Source organism: Equus caballus, chromosome 27 (assembly GCF_041296265.1).
Source record: "Equus caballus isolate H_3958 breed thoroughbred chromosome 27, TB-T2T, whole genome shotgun sequence".
Taxonomy (NCBI): Eukaryota; Metazoa; Chordata; class Mammalia; order Perissodactyla; family Equidae; genus Equus; species Equus caballus.
In genome coordinates this window covers 42,199,455-42,217,647 of record NC_091710.1, presented here as the reverse complement: position 1 = coordinate 42,217,647, position 18,193 = coordinate 42,199,455, and the positions used below count along the sequence as shown (strand labels likewise).

At 37.7% G+C, this 18,193-nt stretch overlaps 1 protein-coding gene across 50 annotated transcripts in view; it reads right to left on the bottom strand.

Annotated features, from left to right (window-relative positions):
* Window positions 1–18,193, bottom strand: part of SORBS2 (sorbin and SH3 domain containing 2) — a 332,703-nt gene that overhangs the window by 23,869 nt on the left and 290,641 nt on the right. For 29 of the 50 annotated variants that reach the window (XM_070253148.1, XM_070253152.1, XM_070253155.1 and 26 more), the window contains 6 exons: window positions 16,057–16,244; window positions 9,043–9,131; window positions 7,593–7,639; window positions 4,076–4,190; window positions 3,859–3,987; window positions 1,616–1,819 (listed from right to left, as the gene is read on the bottom strand). In XM_070253148.1, coding sequence (XP_070109249.1) covers window positions 1,616–1,819; window positions 3,859–3,987; window positions 4,076–4,190; window positions 7,593–7,639; window positions 9,043–9,131; window positions 16,057–16,244 — 772 coding nt within the window. Of the gene's footprint in view, window positions 1–1,615; window positions 1,820–3,858; window positions 3,988–4,075; window positions 4,191–7,592; window positions 7,640–9,042; window positions 9,132–12,127; window positions 13,715–16,056; window positions 16,245–18,193 lie in introns of all 50 variants that reach the window. The other 21 variants (XM_070253122.1, XM_070253126.1, XM_070253128.1 and 18 more) reach the window with 1 other exon arrangement.

Here is an 18,193-nt window from a genome sequence, read left to right as displayed (position 1 = left end):
GAACTACTGAAGGAAGGATGTTGATCTCAATGCTAAGCTCTGGTAGTGAAGTCAATATACTAAAGAAGATTCTGGAAAACTTTATAATCACTCAGACAAAACTAGATAGTAGCAGACTGTCCTGTTATCCAATGATAAAAGATTGAGAGTAATTACTCTGCATCTGAAACCCAGTCTTAAAAGAGGAGTAGAATAAATAAAATGCCTAGACTTAGCCCTTTTCAAAGAAAATGCTTCTCTTAAGATAGCAGATTCTTAGATCACTGACTTATGTAAAACACTTCTAAGACTCATTTTCAAGGAGTCGTTTAGATCACTGGGGATGCTATCTTGAAACGACCTTGCCGTGGAACATGAAATGACTTCACACTTTAATAATGTCTGATATGGTGAGGTTATTTTGCTAGCTCTAGCAAATGGGTTGTTTTTATTTCACGGTTTATTTTTCCATGTCCCAGCCTTAATCTCATTTAAAATAATTAATAAATTATGCAACTTAAGAAATTTTTTTAAATGTTGGGAAGTACTTACAATATTTTAGAAGTAATTCCTTGGTAATTTAAAGTTTTATACTTGGAAGTTATGAAAAGGAGAACAAATCCCTAAATACCATCCGGAAAAGAAGGCAATAAATTATAATTCAACAGAAAATTAAGAAAAAATTCACATTGTGAATAAAGAAAGTTGGAGAATAGCCTTTTCTAATTAACCAGTTCAAAAGCGAAGTCCCTGTTAGACTACATATTGAGAAAGGTATTTATCTTTAGCTACTATTCAAGTGAGACAGTAGAACTGGCACAAAATTGCCCTAAAACTACTAAAATACACTTGAGGACGTCTGACAACCTATGACATTTTCATTCAAACTAATAAACTGACTTATAGACATCAATTAAAAATTTTACTCTATTTGTCTTTCTATGCTAAAAACCCTGAGACTTTCATAGAATTTTGTCAACCTAATTATCATCTGTTGCTGAAACAAACCATTTTGGGATCTAGCTATTTATCTATATATACATGCACACAGTCGTGTGGTGCGATAATGACGTTTCGGGCAAAAACAGACCGAATGCACGATGGTGGTCCCATAAAATGAGTACCATATAGCCTAGGTGTGTAGTAGGCTATACCATCTAGGTTTGTGTTAAGTATACTCTACGACATTTACACAATGACAAAATTGCCTAAAGACATTTCTCAGAACATGTCACCATTGCCAAGCTACACGTGACTATATATAATCCACATAAAATATATATATTAAATAAAATCAAGTTTCAGAAAAAATTGAGTTTCAGAAAGCAGATACATATATGTATGTAGATATATATCATATAGGGCTTTATGATACTAATGTTTTCTCTTTCTCTTTCAATATTTTAACCTCAAAATGAAACTACCAAAATCAAGCATTAAACCTTTATGCCAGCACCTATTTAAGAAAAATCAGATTATATTGATTTGATGTGGCATTCACACACTTAGAAACATAACGTAAATCTTTTGCTTTGCAGCAAATGTGATCTTCTAGTCAAACGTCCTAAAATCGCGCATTGATTATCCTACTCCAAGCTCCCAAGCATTCTACTAATATGCCAGAATGTCTTCTTACCTTATTGGAACTTAAGCTGTGGATTCTGTCACTAGAAAAGCTGTGGGGTATTGGAGGGTCGGGGTAGTCCTCAGCACCTTTGGCTGTATTCCTTTTCACAACTTCTACATAGGAAACCGGGAAGATGCCTTGTCTGTTGGTTCCTGGAATTTTGCCTTCATACCAGTTTTGATCAATTCTTTTAAGAAGAATAACTCTATCTCCCTGTAAGGAATATTAGGAAAATGCATAATAAATAGAGATGTGATAACATAAAAAATATAATGGTCAATGTTTTCTAATAAACAATAGTTTTCCATTTGGGAAAGTTTTATGCCTCCAGTTTTTTGGGTTTTTTTTCAGTCAGGAGAATGCAAATTCAGTCTCAGAGCTTATTCCCAAATTACAGATTCTCAACATATATGCAGTTTAATCATCCATTTATCACATTAGGATCTTCCCTAAGGAGGCTTGGTTAATGTGAATGGGCTTAGACATGTTCATATGGGTACCATGTGAAATGACTTGTGTTAAGTTATTTCAAAAAGCAGAATAGCTTAACAGGCAATGTCTCAATGACAGTAGCATCGTTCTATCACTGACAGATTAAGGGAATGACCTCCTGTAGGAAGAGCTTCAGAAAAGAGCACCACAGCTCCTTGTGATGGTGCGTCTGAAATGGGTTGCAGAAATCAACGTCTAGAAGGGATGAAGTTGAAGGGCACACTGGTTATCTTGTGCTAAGTAGTAACAAAGAGTGAAGCTAACAAGCTGGAGGCAAAGATAGCACCCTAGATAATCCATAGGTGTGGCCAGAGCAGACATCCACCTGGTTGGCATCAAGACAGTATCACACCAGCATCCGTCTGATTGGTTGGCCGCCATGCCATACTGGTCATTAAATATTTTTATAGAAACCTTGACTTTTGCAATAATAGAACTTTCTAGGATCGCTATTCCTGCTACCTGCAGCGATCAAACCAATGCCACAAAACCCAGTTTAAATTTTAACTCAAAACCACGTGTGGCCCAGAAATAAATAGGCAAGATTGTGCCTGAACAGTAAAAACTCTGCAGCTGCCTCCAGCGGGTGATCTGGAAGTTTGGGCAGCTGCACTCGCTAGGGTGCTGGAGGTGACACACAGTAAAAACTTCAGTATAGCAGGGAGGCCTTCTTCACGGGGTACTCAAGGTGAAAGTTCTGTTTTTGCTAGAATGCTGGATGGTTCATACAGCCTGTCCTACCACCACTAAGCAGAAAATACCGAAGAAAAGTAACTCTAATTTTAAAATTGCATTGATTTTCACTATAATACACCACCGTTGCTAGGCTATTGCTGTGAATTGCATTGGTGGAAGCTTCTCTTTAAAATATGAAACATGAGCTGATACAGTTCCTGTATTGCTGGGCTGCAGCTGGGAGGGTAGAAGAGAATCAGTGTTTGATGCAGAGAATGAGACGAGCTTCTGCCAGGACAAGAACAGCACTATTTCCCTTGATTGCTCCTGGCTATGGATTTTGCCAGTAGGCGTGAGAGATTTCTAGAACCACCTTGCATATTACTATCTAGTCTGTTGTGTGCAGACCTGCAGTTACCTCAAACAAATGTATGTGATTGCTTAGCAAACAATAAAAATAGTTCATTTAATCATTCTCAACTGTGCAAAGTAGCAAGGTGAAAAGATTTCTTTTTGGTATTGTTAAGAAGAAATACTAGAAGTGGATAGGTTGCTAATAAAATTGGGGTCAGTCAGGAGGCCTAGAGATGTCCCATCAAGGAAACAGCTCTGCCCAGGTGACTCCTCAGAAAGGCCCCCCAGTAAGAAATGTCTTCATCGCTTTAGGACCATTCCTTGATTCTAACATAAGAGAAAACTAAGTATTGGGACATCTCTTTTTTTAAAAAATTTGAATAATAAGGCAGCAGAACAACAATATTCTGAAGCATATTAAAGGGCTTTTCCTTTTGATGCTTCCACATGTACAACTCATTGATATTCAGCCCAAGGCTCCCCTTGGAGAGGATTTGGGGCCTCCCTGCATAACCCACAGAGGAAGAGCCTCTCTGAGGACCTTTGTATCCCACAGGGGACCTCACCTGGAAGGACACGAGGAGCAGTAGGTAACAGTGACTCAGGGCTTTATGGGGTCCTTTGTAGAAAAGGGGGAAAACACAAAAATGTCTAAGGAAGAAGATGGCCCATTCTCGTTTTGAATATAGTCAGCCTTTCAAATGCACCGATGAAGAAAACAGCCAGGTTACCTTTCTCAGCGAGAGCTCCACATTTGTGTCAGCATTGAAATGATACTTGGCTATAGCTTCTCCGATTTCTCCAGGTTGGGCTGGGGGAGGTGGTCTCGCAGGCTGTGCCTTTTCAGGAGGTGAGAGTCTCTATGAAGGAGAACAGTTCTTTATTCTCGACCTGTGGTGCCTTTGGAAATGACCACCACTAAGGGGTAACCTCTTCTTAAGGACTTACCTCTACGTATGAGATTGGAAAAATGCCCACTCTCCCGTGATGCTCTCCCTCATACCAATTTTGATCAATCTTCCTGAGGATGTAGACGGTGTCTCCTTTTTTAAATGACAGCTCCCTGGAAGAGACAGGTTTAAATGTGTTTTTTTCTCCCTGATGTATAGTAATTATTCTTAAAATCAACACATTCACTAGAGCTGTATTTGGCTGGGGAATAGACTTCCAATATTAAAAACTCTGTCGAGCCCAGTTAGATCACTATTTCTCTTGGAAACTTTTAGAATTCACTTACAATATTATAACTTTAGAAGCGATTTCAGAAAGAACAAGTGTCAACATTGTGTCTGATATAAATCACGGGCAGATTAATATGAAATTTAAAGGCGGAGATAAACTGTTGCTATCTAGTCATTAGTTTATGGTAAAGAACTTGTGAAGCGTGGCATAATGATTAATTCTGCACTGATGATTTTTTTGTCCTGAAGCTAGTTAGCTAGTTACTTACTTCTCTCTCTTCTTCTGTTTCCTTTTGATATGCTAAAGCTTACAATAAGGAAAATAAATATCATTTAGCCTTAGCACAGAAGTGCCAACACCAGAAAAATTTTTATTTGTGGGTCCTTGAAGCTGGTTGACAGGCATTTAAGTAGAATATCTTGATAAGGAATTTATTTTGTGAAACAGAAAAGATCTTATACTTTTATTTTTCAATGAGGCACAAAGATAAATGTTTGGTTTTTTTCTGTTTTTTTTTTACTAATGTATAATCGACATATAACATTATATCAGTTTCAGGTGTACAACATGATGATTCAATATTTGTATATATTGTGAAATGATTACCACAATAAGTCTAGTTAATATCCATCACTTTACATAGCTATGTTTTTCCTTCTGATGAAGACTTTCTAATATGCAATACAATATTATTAACTCTAATCACAAAGATAAACGTGCTTTAAGTGCAAAGACATGCACAAATTCCTTGCCTCTTTATATCTCCTGTTTTTAAAAAATAAAAATATCTTCAGACACTAACTATGCTTTTTCATTTTGATTATTTCTAAAAAGACAGAAGGTAAATATGAGAATTTAAAGTTATAAAGATTACCTATTTTGAATAATTCATGCCTAAATTCTCACCCTCACTATATCCATTTTTCATGACTTCATCATCCAGGTAATTGTGTCTGTGCGTTATTTTGCCTCCACAAATATATCTTGTTGGCGAGCACTTATTTCACATCTTTTCCAAAGAGCCCCACTTCCCTACACATTTGCCTTCCACCCTCGAATGTTCTGCATTGTTTAGTTTAGAATCTTGAGCTGGATCATTCATTTGTGCAGAATACATAAGAAAGAGAGGTTTATGTCAGATGTAGAATATTTCTCATTGATTAGAAGAATTAATTGAAAAAACTATTGCATATTAAAATAACCATTACACATTTAGAAGTATTAAAATCTCCACATTGAAAGTATGTTAAATTTTCAGTAACCCTAAAGACAAAAAGAGTCACAGAGCCTTACATTCAAATACAGTACTTCCCTCTTTTAAGCAAGTGCCTGATGTAGAAAACAAAAAACAAAATATTTAATGTTTACAATCCAACAGTTTTATTTGCGCCAGGTGTGTTTTGTTTCTGGAAATGAAACTAGGAAGCTTAGCTTTTCAAAAAAAACAACAACACGTAAATTAGAGACAACTAATTATTTTTCTTTTAAATGTGAAAAGAAATCTTTTCTATTTATAAAGGCTCATATTTAAATTTTTGAAGTAATCTAAATAAAGGACAGTCATCTCACTTAATGCTTTCCAAAATTGTGTCCCTTTCATCTCAGAGCTAGAATTTCTTTTTTTTTTAAGATTTTATTTTTCCTTTTTCTCTCCAAAGCCCCCCAGTACATAGTTGTATATTTTCAGTTGTGGGCCGTTCCAGTTGTGGCATGTGGGATGCCGCCTCAACGTGGCCTGACGAGCACTGCCATGTCTGCGCCCAGGATCTGAACTGGTGAAACCCTGGGCTGCTGAAGCAGAGAGCAGTATCTTAATTTCTAAATAGCATTTTCTTATTTAGTTTATTCCCTATCTCAGTGGCATAAGAAATTCTGAGTGATTTTTATTTTTTATATGTCTTATGTTAGAGACAGTTTCTAGAACTATTAACTCATATAACATGTATTTTTATGAATAAAATATTTTGGTTATTATATATATTTAGTTTAAACAACATAGAGTAATTTAATGCTAATTTACAACTAATTTGTAGGGGAGGAAGACAATTCCTCTACCCTCTAGGTCCTTCTGGCTGGTCTACGAATTAAATTGACATGAGACAGAATAACAGGAGAAAATCAAACAAAGCTTTATAACATGTATACACGAGAGAAACCCAGGAAAACTGAGCAACTCGCCAAAATGACCAAAGTTTTCACCTTAAATATCACCTTCAGCTAAAGACAAAGGAGGATGTTGGGGGTGGCGGGAGTCAGTCATGGGAGATTGCCAGAAAAGCACAGTAAACAAGAGTAAAGTTCTTATTCGGAGTTAAGTCCTTGTGTTCCTCATTGATAAGAGTTTCTAGAGATAAGGTCATCCCCTTCTTCCTGGTACAGAGAGGGTGATATCTTTACAAACGACGATTTCCCTTGCAAATGTAAACATCTCCTACGAAGAGTAACTTATACTTGGTTTTCAAGGCTTCTCCCCTGTCTGCAATTTCTTAAAAGTAACCAGCCCCAAATAATCCGCATGCCAAAGAGACACATCCTGAGGTGGCCAATTCTGATCCGCCACCAATTCAATATCTTGAATTCTAATGGAGACCAAAGTTTCTTAAACAAGATCTGTGCACCTGGGCCATGACAGAACTGGAGAACTCTTTCCCAGTTAAGCCTACTCACGTGCTTAGTACTAGCCTTTCTCAACCACATGCACATCTTAAGGATAAGTTTCTAAAAAAAAAGGTAAAAGAAATATTGCAACACGGGAGTACAAAACCACCAACATCAAAGTCCCACAGGAGAGAACTTTGCTCAGAATCTCCAAGCTTTGAGCGTTGAGACGTGGAAATTTTACTACAGGAATCTTCGTACGCAGTTCTCGTCTTCAACCCCACAAACTCCCCTTGACATAATTGGATAAGTAAATGTTATCAAATTCTCCCAGTTAGTGTTAACTACTCCCCCATACTTTATTTTTACGTTATTCTTGACATGAAAATTCTAGATACAAAGATTCTTAGTTTCTTTTGTTTTTCCTATCCTTTTGAACTCATTGTGCTCTATCTAACATATTTAGCGTAATTTAAAACTCAATGATTCTCAACTAAACTCAAAATGAAAATAAAATTACTCACATTCCAATTAATTCAGAAGGAACCATTTAATTAGAGTGGATTGCTGAATTGGGAATTAGGCCTTATTTGTAATACATCTCATTGTAATATTTATCTCTTAAAGTTGTACCACAGTATTTAAAACCAACTTAAATGATGCAATAAATAGTTATCTTACTTACTTAGATGTCTGAGCCTTAAAATCATAAACAGCTTTTGCAGGCAATTTCTGAAAAAGAAGGTAAACAATTAGCACTAAGTTAAAATTTGGATTTCCTGCGACAAAACAGTTTCACGTGAATTAAAGAGAAATGTAATCTCAAGGAATGATTAAACATATATAACGTAAATCCTACATGCAACTTATGAATAAGTTAATTAGTTCTTCTTTTAGAGATTTAAGCTCTAACAGGAATATAACAGATGATTTATTTACTGTAACTATTGAACATCCTATTTCGTCTTAGGAACTAAGATAGGTAAATGCTATAATTGGAGAATAAAATGCTTGAGGAGGATTCCGTCCTAGGTATAATTTTGGCTGTAACCAAGGCTTTTCTTGGGATAACTGCAGAGGGTCAATTGCTCTATGTCTTATGTATTGACACAACGCCTTCTAAATCAGAATAAAACGACTGAAAAAAAGTCAAAGGAAGTCGTCATCCCTTTTATCAAACACTTATTAACATGGTAGCAAGGAAATATTAGCCCAATTATCACTGGGAGGCTAGCTAGTGGCCAAAAGCATAGGCTTGATCATCTTTCATTCCCTGGAGGGTTCAGGAATTCAGCACACAGTAAACCAGCAGCTCAGTTTGTAGTTGTGATATGATATGCCCACCTTCCATCTTTGGGGTCATGGATCTGCCTAGGGCACCCTGTACTCTATAGCTAGCTACTCCAGCTCTTCCTTCTCACTTCCCAATAATTACCTCTCTCCACTCTCTTTCCTTGTGATTCTGGTGAACTTCAGGCAACTGGACCGTTCCTGACTTATTTGGGAGTCCTACCGGGCTGGACTCTATCAGACCCCTGTGGACATTCTCCTGGAGTGTCTGCCAGTCCACGACCAAGGTTCAGTTTCCATCAAACCTTCATAGCTCCAAGATAGAATGAGCGAGAACTCCTGCTGTGGCTCAGAACCATGGACAAAGGGCCAGCTGGTAGGTGGTTCCCAGGGGTAGTGGTTTTCTCAGGGGTCCTCTCCAACAAATGCAGGCCAGCAAAAAGTATTTATGTAGAATTTGTATTGATTAGCAGCACAGTTGACCTAGGGCTCTCCCTTTCATCACTGGGTCTGAAATTTGTACGGGGGGAAACCTCCTTCCTCCATGGGCTGGCCCAGCCCAAGACTCTATTAGACCATACCTGTTAATTCATGGGTGTCAGGTTAAGACTCAGAGAGGCCTCACTGCCAAAAGTGGACCACAGCTGGGGCAGATCTGCATGTAGGGTCAGAAGGCAAACCACTTCTCCTTCTCTCAGACTCCAAAGAAAGTGTTTCTAGTTTTCCTATCGTCATTTTCATGTTTTTAATCTGGGTTCTTTACTGGTTTTGGACGTAACTTTCAGCGGCAAGGGCTTTAACAAGTATGTTGTTTTAAAAGACTCAAATGCTATTGAACTAACTACCTCTTTTTCTGGAGTTCCTCTTCTTTCCCTTGGTGCACTTCTCCCCAAGTCAGTCAAAGTGGACGAGTAACTTCTAGGGGACTCTCGGTCTATTGGAAAGGACAGTGCCAGCGTGAGTATCCACTTAATCAAAAGCAGATTTGTTTAGCCAGATTCCTCAGTGTCAACTACTTTTCCCCTCAAACTTGGAGAGACGCCACAATGGAAAACACGGGTATAAAACTCACAGATAATTATAAAGTTGTGATGTAAGAAACAAAAAAAAGAGTATTTCAAAAGGAAAAATATCCAAGGTTGCAGAAGTATTGTAATCATATATATCAATATGATTGTTACATTGCTGATATAATTATACTGTAGCACCTGGCATGGACAATTCATAGATACAGGGGTTTTTCATCTCAAAGATTTTTAAATATTTTCTATTTATAGTCTTCCTGCCTCTGATTTATAATTACTATAAAAGGCCTATAGAAGATGGAGAATTTGAAAGTAGCAACAATTTATAGAAACAGAAACATTTTGTGGAACAACAATTTGAGAATGTAGTAATGAAAAAGAAAGAAAAATAAAGAAAGCATGATGATGAGACAACTAGGGTCATGTCCATTCCCCCTCCTCTCTCTGTTTTTAAATATTCATTGAGTCTTAAAATGTCATTTGGAGGCTTAAGGCTGAAAAAGCTTTTATCTACGGCCTTCCCTTGTGCGCAACTACCTTATCAGAAAGGAAATATTTAAGCCAAGAAATGAAGCAATAGAAATTCTCTAAACAGAAGGTATCATATCAGTTGCGAAATTGCTTATGAAATATTGAATTGTTTTTGTTCACCTTAAAACAAAGTATAAGTAATTCATTACATTTCAAAATTATGATTGGAAGTATTTCTTAATAGTATCTTAAACCTTACACGTTTATACGTGGAAATGTAACGAGAGGTTAGAAGTATCGCCAGTAGTCTTCTTACAAAATTTTACTGGTATAACTGGGTCAAAATTTGTAAATTCTTCCTCTCATCCCTTTGATAAATTTAGTTATATTGAATAACAAGAAGCATTAAAAAGAAAAGAAATCCATCTATAAAAGACTTAAAAATGCCAATCCATAAAAAGAAAACATTGTGGAAAGGTTTTGAATACTTTGATTATAAAGAAGAACTGTTTACTCACAGCAGGTGGGGCACCAGCTACATCACAGAAGGAGCAGCATCTAACTCTGTGAGTTGTGAATTCTAAAGTCTGCAAGCTTAAGAAGGTACCATGGCCATAAATATCTCGGGTAAAACTTAACCACTTATTTTCATTGATGCTACAGGATTTTATATAGTATATTTTTCATGCTAACTTAATATACTTTTATGATCATAAGGCACTCATAATGTTCACAAATTTTAAATTGCTTTTACTAACCCATGGAATATAAACTATTTTTCACTGGATAAACATAATTGGAGAGTAAATATTTTATTAAGATACAAAATACCCTTTAAATGCATTTCAAAGCCCTCCCAAATCGTGTTCCAATAATGTCCTCTATCTGCACATAAAACTGAGAGATGATTATATTAGTATATTGAAAAACTGGAAAAGTTAGCTAATTTATTTAAAACATTAGATTCTGATATATGTCAATCAGTGAAAATTTCAAATTGTAGAAAGTGATTTTAAAAATTCTAATTTATTGTTTTCGAAGCATGGTCCATAGTATAAGTGGAAGCAAAGATAAATACTAACAATATAAGTAAATTTGTGCCATGATAATTAACAATTGAACCATACATATTATGAAATTTGAATTATGTCTCTCTTTTTTTGTCTATAGAGATTATATTCCATGCTTTGAATTCTGAATTATTAGGAGTTTGAATCCTGTTTCTGCTACCTTCTCTCTGTGAGACTTTGGTCAAATTTCTTCTCCTCTCTGGGTCTCAATTTCCTCAGCTGTAAAATAGTGCTTACAATAAACCTATCACCTGGGTTTATGCCAGTGTATGATTTGTATGGCAATGTATGATTTGTATATGTATGATATGATAATGTTGTAACGCACTTTGCAATGTCTGGTGTTGATCCAAATTTCGGTCTGGAATGTTCATTCCAGATTCTTAAAATTTACATAGTAAACAGATGCACTTTAAGAATTAATGAAAAGAATTATATAAAAATATCAAAACACCTGTGCTTTTCAGTTACTTAAACCTCAAAAAACGTTGTCTGCATTTGAGTTGCAATTTGTCCATGTGTTCCCACTGCAAGGTGCTAATCTGTCTATGAAAACAGAGTTGAGAGTCACTATTAACCTAAATGGTCTAATTCAAATGTCAATATTGGATCATTTTAGCAGACACAGAAAACAAATTACATAATGGAAAGGAAGAGAAAATGGATACACTGAGTGATGGAAATGAGATTTTTTATACAGACAGCTTAAAGACACATTCACAAAAATTTTATGCCAATTGTGTCCTTTAAATGGAGAAAATTATTAAGTCTTACTCTCTTTTAATCATCCACCAATTACTACTTTACATATTACAGTTTTGCTCCCTGAGTATTTTAATATAGTATATTCTATACAGAATGTGAGCAAATTATTGAGTGAATGATTATAAAGTTAATATAAAAATCAAGGAAAAGGCTATTAAACTATTGGGTTTGATTAATTTTACAACCAAAAAAAGAGCTAATGCAAAGTTGTCAGAACCAAAGACACTGATATGCACTATGGTTTCTGTTTTGAAATCTTTTTAAAACGGTAAATGTTTAATTTGCTGTTGCAATGTGAGCGACAGTTGTTTCAAGGCTAACATGAAGCTACAAAATGGTTTTCAAAACCCTTTTGATTCGAATGAGTGAAGTTTTGTGAATCGATGATCACTTTAAGCCACACATCAAGTCCAAATATCAGATGGGCACATGAGGACTATTCAGTAAGACATGTCTGCACAACAAGCATTTGCTTCGCAACACATAACGATGCCAAGTGGTCTCACAGCTCAAGCATGATGAGATGTAGGAATGGAAAATGAAAGAGCTGGAGGGTGGGTATCTGAACCACAAGGAAAAAGAAAGAAAAGTTCATCCACCTTGGAGACTCAGTGCATTCTCATGATCTTGGTGGTGGCAGCTGGTGGTGGTGGTGTCTCCATCTTGGAAAGAGCCACTGTGAGGCATTCTCCCACAATCGTTCTGGTACAATGGACAATGAATAGCACCATCTTGAGGCAGTGGGTGGAAAGGCTGGTGCATGGGGCTCCTTTTCAGAGCGTTAAGTGAGGAATTCCTTTCGGGAATATCCGGCAGCAGTTCACTAATAAGACGGTGCAATATACTGTTGTCTGGCAGACTTCCCCTTCTCTTTTCAGCTTTAATTTGGTCACAAATGTCTTTAAGGGCAGAGTCCAGAGCCTCAAATACAGACGTTTTACATTTTGCCTTTTCAGTCTGTTTTTTGGGAGTGGAACTTTTTTTCCTTCGGAAAGGCACAGGGCTGACTAGAAATGCAAGTTTAGAAAGGCCAGGGTCCATTTGTTGTCTTTTGGGCTCTTCGGGATGCTCATGTTTAGCTCTTTCGTGTTTTAGCATTGTGGTAAATCGGGTGTAGGATGCAGGACATCTCCCTTTGCAGGAGCTGATGAGGTGCCGGTGATGGTGGTGGTGGTGGTGGTGGTGATGGTGGCTGGAGCCATAAAAACTTTCAGAGGATGTGAAAGAAAAGTGATCAAAGTCACTCTCACTGCAAAAGGAGGATCCTTCTACATGGATGTAATCACTGTGGTCGGACACAACTCCGTCTTGGTCACTATCAGAAAACTCCACATGAGTTCTCGGCTGCTCCTCACTGGTGACTTCGATGTGAATTGGCACCAGGGCTTTCGACTTGTGGCTTTGTTGTACCTGAGAAGGGTGTCGACTTTGATTTTCTTCTTCCAGCAAAGACTCAATGGAAAATCGCCTTTTGGGACATAACCCATTTTGTTGGGGGTCTAGGGTTACAGGAGACAACATACCATCTCCCAAATTGGGCATGGATTTGGACTTTTGAATCAACTTCTCAAATTCAGAAATGCGGGTGGGTACCATGTCCCTGGGCACCTCCTCGGTGGAGGACTGGCTCCACCCATGGAGCAGTCCCTTGTGCTGCTGCTCCTTCTCATACTGCATTATCCTCGACTTCACGGAGCAAATCACCTCGGAATTCATCAAATCCTTGCGGTTAATGCGGTGCATTTTCTTGTACAATTTTAGGAACCCTGGGGCGTCGTGGGCTGACCTGTGTCGAAGCCTTGATCTGCCATTACCCCGGCCCTCCTGGATGTAGGCAGAAGCCCACGTGATGGGGCAGGGCTCCTTGGCGTCCTCTTCACATAGCAGAGAACCCATGCTTTCCGACTTGGTTTTCGCATCGGGGAAGCTGTCGCAGTCATCATTTAAGAGATCATCACAGCTACGGGACTTGATTTTGGGGGATACCGTTTCTTCGGTGCTGCTCCAGATCTCTGCGTTCTGTCGGGCCATTTGCCAGCCATTCTTGAAAGTAATGGCCCTCTGGGAGTCCCGCGGGACGTCCAAATGCTGTCTGTAAGTGTTACAGTAATCTAACTCATTGGAGGGGATGCCGTTGAGCCCTGAGTAACTGCAAAGGGATGGACACATTTTGCTATCATCCCCACCTTTTGATCCAGGGCAGCGTGGTGGAAGAGAGACATTTGGAGACGTTAAAAGGTTCACAAAGAGGAGAGCATGTCAGTTAGCGTCAGATAGCACAGCAAAGAGAGAGGGGTTAGAGTATAGTTTAGATACTGATTACACATGTAGCTTCAACTTTAGAGAGAAAGGTCTAATTCTAAAGCATGGCAATACTTTTTAAACTAATGTAGATTTGAAGATGTTAGAGTTTCCAAAACCATGTATAAAAAGTAATTGGTGTAGCTAATACACCTATTTCTATTACATTCGTCTATATCCTTCTGCAAATATGGTATGCCAAAAACACAACAGTACCTCATAAGCTAGTAGCATGACCTGGTGGTAATTTAAAGTTTTAGCAATTAATGCCAAAAGTGTTATATACATCTAATTAATTCAATAAGGTCAGGATTTGAGTCTTATTTGATTTATCATACTAGAGAGGTAAAAAGCAATTTATATATTTACATTTAATTAATACTCCCATAACTGTATCAAATAATTTTTCATGGGCATTAGATAACAAAGCTGTAAGACAAAGTATTCTCCAAAATTGCAAAATCAAGATGCTGTGAACCATTGCTGCTAATATTTCTCCAAGAAAAAAATAATTAGTGCCTCTTTAAATAAACTAATTTACCTCTTTAATTTCTCTACCTTTAACCTCTTATTGCAAAGGTTCTTATAAGGATAACTGGATATAATGTAAAGCTTTCATCATAGATAAATGCATTTTGCTTTTTTCCACGGAGGGTCTTTTTAAAAAGTCATTTGCAACTTGCTAATAGAGAGCTATACCTGACCTCAGTTTGGAATACGTATGGAAATATTCTTTTCTTTTGCTTTGGTGAGTTGACCTACAAACAAGAGGCCAAATTACATCTAATGGGACATTTTCTTCTTAGAAAGAGGCCTAGTGGAGGAAAATACCTCTATCGACAGCTCCTGCCTTACAATCTTCCCCAAATTCTTCAAAAGTAGATAAGTACTTTAAGTAGGTATGTAATATTTGGGAAAGGAAGTTGACTTAAGGCTCCCTAAGATGAAAACGAATATCTAAGTTAATCAGAATTCTTTTAACTTTTGGGTAGCATCTGAGCAGAATGAATCAATGAATTTCATGACCTATGTGTTACCTTAAGATACTTGTTTGCATAAACGAGTAGAATCTGATAAAGATACCTCCCTCTGCTAATTGAGGAAAGGTATAAAGAAGGGGCTCATCCTCGCTGAACCCTCTAGTTACTCTCACAGCTTCCCTGGGCCGTGGAAGAGACCTGGCACCTCCCAGCCATTCAGAGCCCAGTCCTCAAAACCAGCTGAGCTTTTGCACACAAATTAACGGCCACTTAGCTTTAACCAACACATGGCAACACCTCTAGTGCCTACATTTCATACGTGCAGCTGAATCACTGGTATTTTATGGAAATTTCTGTTAGAACTCACTTTCTTCACACATTTCAAATTCCTTCTCTCTTCTGCTGCAACCCCAGGAGATGGGAGGAGACTGTGGCACCTCAAATTTGGTATAGCCCTGGGTAACTATGGGTGCTGGTTCAGTCCTCAATGTCCATCTTAGGAATACTCCTGTTATGGCATCAGTAATGCACCAAATGGTATTTCTGAGACCTGAAGGAGTGACTTAGTCCCTTTCAACAAAACTCACTGAATTTCCAGAGAGGAGACAGGCCATAAGGAAAAATGGCTTGGTAATATCTAAGTTTTATAATTATGGCTTGAAACCAGTTAGTTTTTACTACTGCACTGTTGGGAATTGAACACTATGTTACATGCAGAACATGGCTATTCTACTGTGTATCTGAACATTGACCAAAATATAGAGCAAATGATTAAAGAAATGACTTTCTGAGATGAGGCAAATTTTTATCTAGAATTTAAAAAAACCAACTTATGTTTCAGGCAACAATATCCTCTGTTTCTGCTTTTAATTTCTATTCTATAAATTTGACTAATTTTGCTAGTTGTAGTAACATTAGAAAAATTTGACAATATGCAAGTGTTTATAAGCATAATCTTTTAATAGCCTGACAATAAATTACTTTGCTCAAAAAAAAAATGCAAATGATATATTGGGAGGAAAAAAGCATTAACAGATGATAGTCCTTTAAGCCTCTCAAATGGGTCACCAACCTGATTTAGTCTGTGTGTAAAGAAAGCTGTTGTTCTGAAACTATATTTTATCCAAGACATTGTAGTCACATGCTAACAATCTCTGGCTATTTATGACTAGACCAGCTCTCGTAGGGTAGTCTACGCGAACACTTACACTGGTAAATTGTTCACACGTCAATTTCTTGCTGCTCACCTTTTGCTCTTGATGGAGAAGAAGGAGAAGAACTGGTGAAAGACTTTGTCAGGGAGGCGCAGGATCCCGGGAGGTCGGCTCGACCGGGGCTCATCCTGCTTGCACTGGGATCCCCCAAGGCCCTCGGCTGCCCCACTGCAGGCTCGCTCTTCCTCCTTTTCCTGAAGTCACTGGCCATGCTCGCGGAACTGAAAGAAGGAATGGGCTTCAGTCTGGTTGGTGCTGGAGGAGGTTAACACGTGAACTGGAAAGACTGGTGGAATTTACCAGTGACAGCGGTACAGCTCATCTCGCATCCCCCAAACTGGATTTTGAAGAATTCATTCCTTGACATTAAACACTATTTCTTTATAATGACCTCTATAAAAAATTAATAGGTATTTTTTTTTTTTTAGAGCAGGTTGAGGTTTACAGAAAAATTGACGGAAAAGTACGGAGAATTTCCATCTAGGGTAATCCCCCTTATCTGTGGTTTTGCTTTCCGCGGTTTCAGTTACCCATGGTCAATGGTGGTCTGAAAATATTAAACGAAAAAACTCCAGAAATAAACAATTCATAAGTTTTAAATTGCATGCCGTTCTGAGTAGCGTGATGAAGTCTCGCAGCCTCGCTCAGTCTCATGGGGTGTGACGTCTTGTCCAGTGGATCCACACTGTATATGCTACCTGCCCATTAGTCACTTAGTAGCTGTTTGGGTTATCAGATCGACTGTCCCACTATCACAGTGCCTGTGTTCAAGGAACCCTTATTTTCCTTAATAACGTCTCCAAAGTGCAAGAGTTGTGATGCTTGTAATTTGGATGTGCCAAAGAGAAGCTGTAAAGTGCTTCCTTTAAGTGAAAAAGTGAAAATTCTTGACTTAATAAGGAAAGAAAAAAAATCATATGTTGAGGTTGCTAAGATCTATGGCGGCTTTTATTACGGTACATTTTTATAGTTGTTCTATTTTATTATTAGTTATTGTTGTTAGTGTCTTAGTGTGCCTAATTTATAAATTAAACTTCATCACAGTAGGTATGTGTAGGACAAAACATAGTATATATAGGGTTCCGTGCTATCTGTGGGTGTAAGTATTCACTGGGGGTCTTGGAAGGTAACTCCCACAGGTAAGGGGGAGCTGTCACACTCCTTTTTCCCTAGCACATAGTTTCCCCTGTTATTGACATCTTCTATTCATGTGGTACATTTGTTACAGTTGATGACTCATATTGACACATTATGATTAAATGTAATGAAAGCCCATAGTTTCACAGGGTTCACGTTTTCAGTTGAACATCCTATGAGTTTTGACAAATGTATAATGTCATGTGACCATCACTACTGTATCATATAGAATAGTGTCATTGCCATCAAAAGCCCGTGTACTCCACCTCTTTGTCCCTCCCTCTCCCTGAACACTTGGCAACCACTCATCTTTGCACTGTCTCCAGTTTTGCCTTTTCCAGAATGTCATATTGTTGGAATCAACAGTACGTAGCCTTTTCAGTTTGGCTTCTTCCACTTAGCAATATGCTTTTAAGGTTTCTCCATGTTTTTTTGTGGCTGGAGAGCTCATTTCTTTTTATTGTTGAATAATATTCCATTATATGGATGTACCACAGTTTGTTTGCCAATGGATAAAGACCTTTTGAAGGACATATTGGTCGCTTCCAAGTCTTGGCAATTATAAATAAAGCTGACATGAATATTCATGTGCAGGTTTTTGTATGGACGTAAGTTTATAATCATCTCTTAAAGTAAAAATTATCCTACTAGTGTAATATGTTGTGACTGATAATTCAGTGTTATGATTTGCATCATGTATCTTTTTCCATGAAGAAGAGTTCCAATAACAGGAATACATCCAGAGGAGGGATGCCAAATGGAGGAAAGGATTGGAAAAGAGGAAGACACCTGGTGAGATAAATTTCTCTTACTTCAAGAATTCCCTATAGCTTTGCCTAATAATCTTAGCTTTAGAAACCTTGCATTGGAATTCCGACATTTTCGTATTCAAATAATGAATGACCAGTGATCTGGTCAGCAAATAGACTCTTAAAGAGTTCTGTCACCCAGTTGTATTAAATGATGTCAACAGTCTATAATGGCAGGAAATTTTTATCATGGTTCTGGGCCTGAGTACAGTATCCTTTAAAAC